This window comes from Pterocles gutturalis, unplaced genomic scaffold, assembly GCF_000699245.1.
Source record: "Pterocles gutturalis isolate BGI_N339 unplaced genomic scaffold, ASM69924v1 scaffold35016, whole genome shotgun sequence".
NCBI classification, from domain to species: Eukaryota; Metazoa; Chordata; class Aves; order Pterocliformes; family Pteroclidae; genus Pterocles; species Pterocles gutturalis.
In genome coordinates, this window is record NW_010106606.1 from 7,258 (window position 1) to 17,150 (window position 9,893).

The 9,893-nt window shown below is 43.4% G+C and overlaps 1 protein-coding gene across 2 annotated transcripts in view; it reads right to left on the minus strand.

The window, feature by feature from the left end:
- Nucleotides 1-3,519: 3,519 nt before the first annotated feature.
- Nucleotides 3,520-9,893, minus strand: part of ARFRP1 (ADP-ribosylation factor related protein 1) — a 10,257-nt gene continuing 3,883 nt past the window's right edge. For both annotated transcript variants that reach the window (XM_010087843.1, XM_010087842.1), the window contains 2 exons: nucleotides 5,217-5,317; nucleotides 3,520-3,704 (listed from right to left, as the gene is read on the minus strand). In XM_010087843.1, coding sequence (XP_010086145.1) covers nucleotides 3,617-3,704; nucleotides 5,217-5,317 — 189 coding nt within the window. In that variant the 3' untranslated portion in view covers nucleotides 3,520-3,616. The remainder of the gene's footprint in view (nucleotides 3,705-5,216; nucleotides 5,318-9,893) is intronic.

A 9,893-nucleotide genomic window follows, 5' to 3' on the forward strand; every position in this document is an offset into this window, starting at 1 on the left:
GCTGCGTCTGCTTTGTCCTGGTATTTCCCCTGGTTCTGTGGGCTGGGATGTCGAGTGGGATAAGATCTGACACCAGCATCAGAGAGAAGGAGACCACTGCAGCAAGGCGAACACATCACTGCTGCTTTGCTCTAGGATGGGACAGGGTTAGGCAGGACCAGGAAAAAGTTCTGTAGCTCTGTGTCTTTCCAGAGTTCCAGATGAAGATGAAATTGCTGCCACGTGGATAGCACTGTGGTTCAGAGATTACTCAAAAGCATAGGACGTGGGTTTTGTGGGGTTAAGGAATGCTCTTGCCTCCCGCTGCTAACAGCTAATAAATGTTTGCACAGCAGGGAAGTTCCAGACAGGTGAAAGAAAGTTAATTTTCTGCCAATGTTCAAACAAGTCAAGTAGAATAACTACCACGATTATTAGACACAGGAAAAAGCGATTACTAAGTGTTTCACCTTGGGAAGACAAAGCAGCTCTTCAGAGAAATAAATTGCTGTAACCAGACATGGGCAAAACAAGTCAATCTCAAATATATATAAAAAAATTCTGAAAACCTTACAATGCAAAAGCATTTTAAAGAAAAGTCTGTGCTTCCTGTAAGGACTTAAATAATGCATAAGTCTAAAATAGGGGAAGTTATTGATTAAATGACTGATCAAGATATAAAATAGTTACCAGCATATCATCCTCAACTGTCCCAGTAGGATTTTTTTTTTTTTTTAGTGGAGCTTATGCATTGACTACGATCCCCTTTCAGAATGCTTTTCCACATCCATTTGGTTCTATTCCATCAGTCTGTACTGAGGCATCATCAGCAGAACAGACCTGCTTATAGACTGAAGCTGCAATAAAACCAACGGAAGGAGGAAGTCAGTGTCCTTGTGCAGCTATTTATGACCATAGAGAGGAGATGCAACCAAAACCCCAAGCTGACTCAGCAGCACTCCGTTGTCTTTGTGTTTCATGGAAAGTATCAGCACGTGGTACGTGATCAGCGAGATCCAAGTCCAGGCTGTGCTTGCACAGAAAGATCTTTATGTTGCACCTGTCAGCTAATCAAGCTGGATTTCTTCATTGCAGTCATGCTGCAGCATGGAGGACACACCAAAGCAATTCAGCAACTGGCTTAATTGTTTACCTGCTGGGCTTCCTCAGCACTTGGGAAATCTTTCGACAGCATCAGGAAGGTGCACTCTTATCTGTGGAGAAATCGGACTGCGAAGCTCTTTCCTAAAACAGACTTTGGGAGCCAAGCAGCTGCAGCTGTGTGCCCCATCACGTAACTGCTGTTACTGCTCTGGAAGGTAACTCTGAATGATCTCGAACCTTTCACTGCCAGTTTCAGAGAAATCCTCCCTCATTTCTTGTGGACATCAGAGCATGCTCAGATTTATGTACCACAGCTGCTGCATCTTTCTGGGTGAATGACGCTCCCACTGTTGAGAACTCATAATTCTGAAGTCAAAACGTTTGCTTTAATTTAAGATCTCTTGTTGATATGTGCCACAAAGCAGTCTTTGTGTCTAGAAACTCATGAGAGCAGCTACAGCCTCAAGCTCAAAACTGTTTTTCCTCCCTCATCTCCTAGGGAGTGAGGGAGCATGGAGAGGAAGAGATCTGAGAAGAGTGTGTGGAAAGCTTGGAAAAACCCTGGTGTCCCATTAAACAGACATTTCAAGTTACTTGAGTAAAGTGTTTTTCTCCCAGCAGGGCCTTTTTGTCCACCAGGCACTGTTTTACATCTTCAGTTTAATCATTTGCACCAACCCTGCCAACCAAAACAAGAGCCAGGACCACAGAGATACCTGGAAAATAACTCAGGCTTTCACAGATGGCCGAGCGAGAGAAATTTCCCTTATGACCAATGGCCACTTGGCATCAAATACTTTTGTACACTCGAAACCCTCAGCCCTGCATCACATGCAGCACTTAGAGAAAGCGCCACTTCTTACAGTAGGCGAGGGATTTCAGGGGATCCTATACACTCACAGAGCACATAAGAAACCCTGAGATGGGTCACTAGCTCTAAAGGAGCCTAATGAAATCTGAGATCACAGAATCACAGAATGGTTTGGGTTGGAAGGGACCTTAAAGACCATCTAGTTCCAACCCCACTGCCATGGGCAGGTTGATTTACCTCCCACTAGATCAGGTTGCAGTTTAATTCTTCTGGGATACAGCGCTGACATTAGCACCATTCAAATTCCAGCTCAGGTACCGTGTTATACCACCTGTTCTAAAAACAGCAACTAATTGTAAGGGATCTGATCTCTCATCCGACAGTTGGCTAGCCTGCTCCTATCCTAATAGGATCCAGAACTAGTATTCTGCTCTCCATGAGCAATTATTTCCACTGACTTCATGTGCTTAATGACATCGTCCAACTGCCCTCTGACCCAAACGTGAGGGAATGAATCACGTTCTGTTGCAAAAAAAAAAATCTGCATGCAGAAAATTTAGCAGAAAGTTCTTTGACAGATGCCAAATAACGTATTTTTAAACAAATATTACTGTCTAACTTCCTCAAAGAGAGCTTGAATAATGTCCCCAAACAGCACAGAACAGTCACCAGTGCCAGCAGTAACTGAAACACGGGAAGGGCAAGGCCCACTGCCAAACCACTGTGAAATACACGCAAAAAGAGATATTCAGAGAAATGTTAGTGATACGGCAGCAGAATTACTAGCTGGGTAGGCTACATAAGAAGTGAGCACTGTCTGACCTTCAGAGGTGCCTTTCTGTTCTTTCGTGCATTTAAAAAACCCAAAAGGGCTAAGTACCACGATTTCCAAACATCACTTGTTTCAGCAAGAGAAGTTCAAAGAAGTAGGAAGCTTTATTGCATACTGAATTCTGCCTGCCTAGAGGTTCAGCTTTCAACCTAGAAAGATCACAGGGAGGGCCTCAATTCATTCCAGTTACAGAAGATACCAATTATTCTTACAAATAAAGAGAATGAAGAACAGAGAGATGGGCAGTCAGAGCAAGGCAGTGCTTCTGGAGCTCATGTCCTGGTAACACCCATTTTAAGCAGTGTGCCATTGTGCAGGTGCTGCCTTCCTTATCTGCATTTACCACAGGTAAAGGTTACAAACCCACGTGCTGCCTGAAAATTGAGTCAGAATCAACACTGTCTCTCCCCATTATCCAAACAGCAGCATAACAGGGCCAGTAATACCAGCTACAGGAACCACGGGGCTGGAGCAGCAAGGGATCTTCTCAGTGAGAAGGGACAGCCATTCCCCAGGCTCTCTCCCCTTTCATATTCACCTACACAGTTCCTTCAGGAGTTCCTCCATATCACTGGCCTCTAGCCTGTTAGACTAACAAACCAAGAATCACAAAGTAATACAGTAGAAAATTAATTCCTTTGCATCTTCAACAAAGTGTAGATTGCCACTTGGTCTGTGCTCCCAGGCCAAGGGCTTAATACTCAATGTAAGAGATTCCCACCCCCCACCCACTTCTGGAATCCTTTGCTCAAGTTTTTTAGACACAGAAAGAGAACGTTTGTCTCCAAACTTAGGAAAGAATCAGGTGTAATAGGAATCCAGTGGACCACCTTCTTTAAAAAGAACTGTGTGGAAAGAGACTGTCCGCTCCTTGGTTGACTTGGAATTTCTTACGTGATGTCCTTCTTTCTCGGGGGCCGATGAATATTCCTCACCACGCACTTCACCATCCACTCAATTCCCTCGTTCACTCCTTTGCTAAAGAAAAAAGATAAGTAGACAAGACTTAAAAAAAAAAAAAAAACCAACACAACAAACCCACAACAAACAACCAAGAACAAAAACATGGCTCATACAGTCCCCACCTGAACCTTTACAAGAGGAAGTGAGGGGTTCTGCAGTTCTTTATTGGCATGACTATGTTAGTTTCTCATACACACAAACAACCTGGATCTGACTTATTTTACTTCAGCATGTAAACTCCATCCTTTATTTTTCTGGTGTCTGTACAAGTTTACATCCAATTTAGTTAGTCATCAACTCTGTGGAAACCTTGGGATGAGCAAGCACCAAACCATTTGACAGTCAGCTGGTTTGGGGTTATTTTGCTACAAGCCTCAGGCTACTTGTATCAGATCTTCCAAATCTGGCTCCAGCTTTGTGTAATCATCTGTGCTGGGGCTGCCAAGTAAGTCACCGACTCTCTGGTCTGCACAGCTTCTGAGCCAGGACTTCCACTTTTTTTTTTTTTTTCATGCAAACTCAAACTGAAATTTTGAAAGGAAATTCCACACAGATCAAAAAAAAGAAGTGTCTGTACAAAACCCACAACAACTGAAAAGGTTGCGTTCCATAAGGCTATTATCTAACACTTCTCTTCCAGTCAGCGCTTAACCATTGTTCCTGTGGTCATTCCTATGCTTAACGGCATTTGATTCTCAGCAACGCAGACAACAGTGATTCATCTCATAGCTTAAGAAGCTTTTCTTATCCTTTACAGTAGCTTGTATAATAATACAGCTTTCTTGCTGGATTATAAAAAGAAGAAATCTCAGAGCTCTGGACTCAGCACAGGCAGTAGTTCAGACAGGAGTATTTCTAGCCGTCTGGAACACTGCTTTGACTTATGCCAAATAGCACTCTTCACCCAAAGAAGCCAAGTAACCAAAGTATTGCAAGAGTCAGTGTGCAGCAGTGATGCTAAGATAGCAAGAATCTAGTGGCTTGGTCAACATCATGGCATGCAGCTGTGTGGCGTGCAGATGTGTACGCCTGAAAAGAATTACAGTCTCCCAAATGTGAGTCTGTTCTAGTCATTGTATCTCAAACCACAGGCGTCCCCAGTGCAAGAACACTCCTGGAGATGGTTACATTAGCTACATAAAAAAGCTCATCTGCATGCCAAAAAATATGAAAGCAAGAGCATAATTACTCCACCAACAATGGGACACTGCTCATTTCCCTGGCAGCGTCAGCAACTGCTCTATTTTCAACTGATCTCTCACACACAAGCCAGGAGCTCAACAGCTCCATGTGCCTCCACGCCCCGTTGCTCTCAGCCAGTAGTGCATTTTCATCGTGTTTCATAGGCAGGATTTATAGATGAAGTTACTGACCTGGTGCAAGTCCAAGGGTCACAAACAAGGACCTGCCACTGCTGGGAAGGAGGTGCAGCTCCCCTTCAGGGGTTAGGAAATCCTACAGGACTGCTCTGCTGGCGGGACACCCTGCAGCTGTTCAGGTAACCAAACCATCCCTTCTCGTACTCACCCAGTGAGAGCAGAGCAGGCTTGTGTCAGGCAGTCTCTCTTCCCGATTTTGTTAATGCAGTCACTAAACGCTGTCTTGATGTCAGGTATCGACAGACAAGTCTGCAAGGGAAACCAAACCAGGGTTTGTTTTCTATGCTACAAGAGATGGTGACCTTCTTCCAAAATGAATCCTACCACATCCACAGCTCTGCTTCAGTCGGGACGGCAGAATGCTGTCAGGTTAAACCTAACAACACAGCAAGTTCACCTGTTTACGTGCCAAAAAAAATGAACATATTCTGTTTTCACCAAAGAGAATGCTATTTTCAGACTATGCACGCACTGCCACATCTCCCTCATCCTCAAGATGTACAATTCTAAGCAAATAGTTGTGAAAATGAGCACGATCACAACCTGCACAACCTTCAGTACTCCTTCCAACCTGCCCCAATCACCCCACACATGTGCCATCCACCAGAACACCACCAGAGCACATCTCTTCACAAAGCCTTCTGGAACGGTGTACCTGCCGGAGCCCCAGACAAGTCCGTTCCTGCAGCTGGCTCTCTGCCCATGGCCTGGATCACATCTCCCTACACACGCACTCTCAGAAAATGGCTTGGACATGATTTTTCCCGAGTTCTCAGCACATTCCTCAACATTAAAGGCATGGCCGCCTTGGACTTGTTTGCGTTTTGCAGGCAGGAGAAAATGCTGACAGCAATAAAAACAGCACGTGTTCTGACGCCTGGTCTCACTTTGTTCCTGATCCCCAGCAGGTCCTGTGCTTCCGTGAGGTTGCTAGGAGACTGCTGGGAAGTGGTTTTAAAATACACAAATGCTTAAACGCCCTAATAAACCAGCGGATTACTTTCCTGACATAAATTGCAGTGTTACCATGAAAACTTTATTCTTAGAGTTAGGAACACAACAAAAGCAAACCTCCCTGAACACAGGAAGCAAGTACAAGGAAAATCACCTGCTTTTAAATCCTTTTCTGATCTCGGTGCTTTTTCCTCAGAATCATTTTACGTTCATTCCTGAGTTCAGGGAGGAAGATGCAAGTCTAGACTTCAGTAGGGTGGGTTTGCTTTTGTTGTGTTCCTAACTCTAAGAATAAAGTTTTCGTGGTAACACTGCAATTTATGTCAGGAAAGTAATCCTTTTCTGATCCTGGTGCTCACTTTTTCCTCAGAAGCCTTGGACAAGCCGTTTAAGCACTTTAGCTGGCCACGAGCCCAGCTTTCTTCCTCTCTCGGCAAAGACACTTCGGACCTTCAGTGAGGCTCAAATACACATTTTGGGCAAGTGTTTACTCAAACAGCAAGCCAGACCCTTGTGAGTCTTGAGGCTTAGTCCAAGCGGATGTACGCTTGGAAAGAACAGGCTGCTTGCACAGGAATTCAGTCTGCTGCAACTCTGGGCCTTAACTTAGAAGAAAGACAGAAATTAACAATACCAGCTATTAATTTTGCAAAATACTGGTTCTGGAGAAAATAAATACAGGAAACTACTGCGGGGATAACCAGGTTTCAGTGCTTATAAATAAAGAGTTCTTAAGAAATGGCTTGAGAGGAGTTTAATGACACTCAATTGACCCAGTAACCTTGAATCCAGACTTGTGCTTTTCCACTGCAAAGGGCCTAGAATACATCAGTTGTGCAACTCCTCATGACTGTACTTTCTTATGACCTAAGTTGCATGTCAAACCTGCAGTTCCAATCAACGAGCTGGAAACTATATCCAGAAATGTCACTTCCTTCATTGTAACTAAGCCCTAACAACTTACTTCAGTATTTCTGACAAACGAAAGGCTTGCAATTCATAAAGATGAGCTGTAATCCACAGGATAAACAGTTAAATAAATTTTTAAAAAATCAAATACTAACTTTAGAGGGAGTCAGACTGGACTTGGGAGTTGGAATTCATACCGGTAGGTCTCGAAGACAGGCAAGAGCTGCACGTCAGTAATTTGAGCTATTTTTCATGTCATTACTTTTTCTTTCAGTAAATGAGAATTGGCAGCAGGAAGGTTAAACCCCAAGGCAGCTGAAACAGAGTGAACGCTGCTTGAAATGCACTTGACCACAGCCTAATAACATAGTATAACCATTTCTCCTTTTCTGAATGATGATATATTTTTAAGTCTTTTTAAAATAAACCTGAGAGGAAGAGTTCAAAGTAGGACATAACAGTGAAAGCACAGTCCTGCCGACATGACTGTCACGCTGTCCTTTCTTTCTACTTGCACAAGCTTGTGCAAAGCACCCAGACAATGGACTTTCCAAAACCAGCAGCAGAGCAGTACACCTGCACACGTCCAGCGGCACAGAGAATCCATGTCCTGCACCCTGTCTGCCTTTGAGAAGCCCACTTTTCCCAGAGCAGCCTACAGCTCCTGTAGCCGTTTTTTTCCCCCACCTTAATCCATCCTTATCACTTCCCTTTCTCACCCTCTGGTATAATTGCGGCATGCTCTAACTCCCACAAAGCTGTCCAGCCATCACTGTCTACAGAAATCTGCATCAGGAGGAGTTTTGCTCCTGAGAAGCCTTTGCACCGTTCACATGGTTTACAGCAGGATGTCACTGCATGCCAACACTGCACCTGTTTTGAGGAACACCCTTTTCCCCCTGGGATGAAGTACCGTAGCACCGCAGAGGTGACAGCACCACTGAACTATCAATTCGGAGAAGCCCTGGTTTACTGTTCAAGGGGAAGCCATGAACTGGAATCTTGTCTTAGAGCAGAGAATGAGGCAGATTACCCACCACTTCAACTAGGGGCATTTGAGCTTCTCGTGCTTGGCAGAAAATGTCAGCTGTGGCTTCTGAGTTCCCCTCTTTTCCACCTACCTATCTACATTACAAAATGTTTGGTTACAGATGTGTTTTGTCTCTCCGCTGAAACCACATAAACCAAGAGCAAAGGAGGGAAGCTGGATCTGTGACCACACAAACAGTGTACCATTCCAGTAATAAAATCCACAGATGACCTTTCTGGAGTGATATTATCTACCATAGATTTCAGAGGAAACGCACACAACTTCACAAATCGTATTTCTATCTCAACTTGCCCAAAAGAATGCACTCTAAATCATCTTTTCATGAGGGCTCTCCAAGGCATCGTCTACCCAGGACCAACCTGCCTGCACAAGCAAATTCCTTTTACAAAGCGTTCAGAACAGCGTCACCCAGATTAAGACTCAGGAACCACAGACCTAGAAACACGTCAAGCAGCCTGGCTCCATTTCTGGAGTCACCTGCAGAAAAGCACAAGTGGCAAAAAAGGGGCTGCATTGTAGAGTCTTCATCCATCTGCCGAACCCACTGCAAGAACGACAATGCTACTGCGTGGCCTCAGATCTGGATAAAACCTGAGGTATAGACTCCTCAGCCATCTCAAGAGTAATTGATCGGCAGAAGGGAACTCAAATGGAAACACGAGTAAGGTGGATAGCTCAAGTAAAATGATTTAATAAAAAGTCTAATCAACCTGATCTATGATCTGTGCTATCTTTTTTTTACAAGCTTATTCTAAATTAAAACTTAGGCTTGTTTAAATTAAAACTAATTTTACAGGGAAGCTGTGGTATTTCTTAAGCTGGAAGTCAGAATGGTGGTCATGCAGAAGGCCTGTCTTCTAACAACCTGCGGAAGACAGGTAACACCGAGTCTTCAAATACATGCTGCTACTCATCATGACTCCTCTCACGTTCTAAAGACACAAGGAGGCTTTCCAACATTCTGGAGATTTCAAACTACATTTCCAAAATTTATCTGAAGATTAGGAAGGCAAAACTTCCTCCCAAAGACATCATACAACCTGATTATTTTCACATGCTACTTTTTCAGCTCAGTTTCTCCAGCATTTTTAAGTGTTCCAAAATGAGCCATTCTATCCTCAAGTTTCAACAGTTCAGAAATATATAGCTTTTATAAACCTTTAAACAGCTGCATTCACATCAAAATGGCAAATATAGATACTTATTTTGCAGCTTTTTCTGCAGTAAACAGTAGGTGAGCAAAACCACCTAATATTTTAAAAAGTGGCATTCTGACTTGAAAGGGAGTCTACATCAATTATTATATATTAGACATTTAATTCCCCTAGAAAGCAATAGTTCCTTTAAAAAACAAAACAAAGTCCCTCCCACAACACACATTTGACCTGGTCTTTTCATTAATTACAAAATTATGCAGTTTTGAAGCCCCTGTTAAACACAGAGCATTTTCCTAGTACAAAAAAAAAAAATCATACACAGTATTGTCACGATATTAGAATTGGTATTTTGCAGTCTGTGATTTTTCAGCTCCTGATACAGCCAAACAGCTCTCCTGCCTGGCAGTGCTCAGGGGATGCAATTTACCCTGTGGCAGTGGTGTCTGTCAGCAGCGGAATTCTTTTCTACAAAGAATTTAGCATTGGAGCCAAAAAATTCTTACACTTTACACAATTTCAGGCATCTCAGGCCCTGAGTCAGAACTTTTGTTAGCTTATCGTGAGGAATGTAAACTCTAAAAAAAACAAAAAAAAATCTGTCACACGTACTACTTCAGATATATTTCACCACAAGTCTTCTGCTGGCCTTTAAAGATGTAATCATCACGAACTCTCTTTCATCCGCACATACCAGCAAGGTTAAGACACCACTCATGCTCCTTTACCGCGGCCCCTGTTAACAACAGAGGAATGC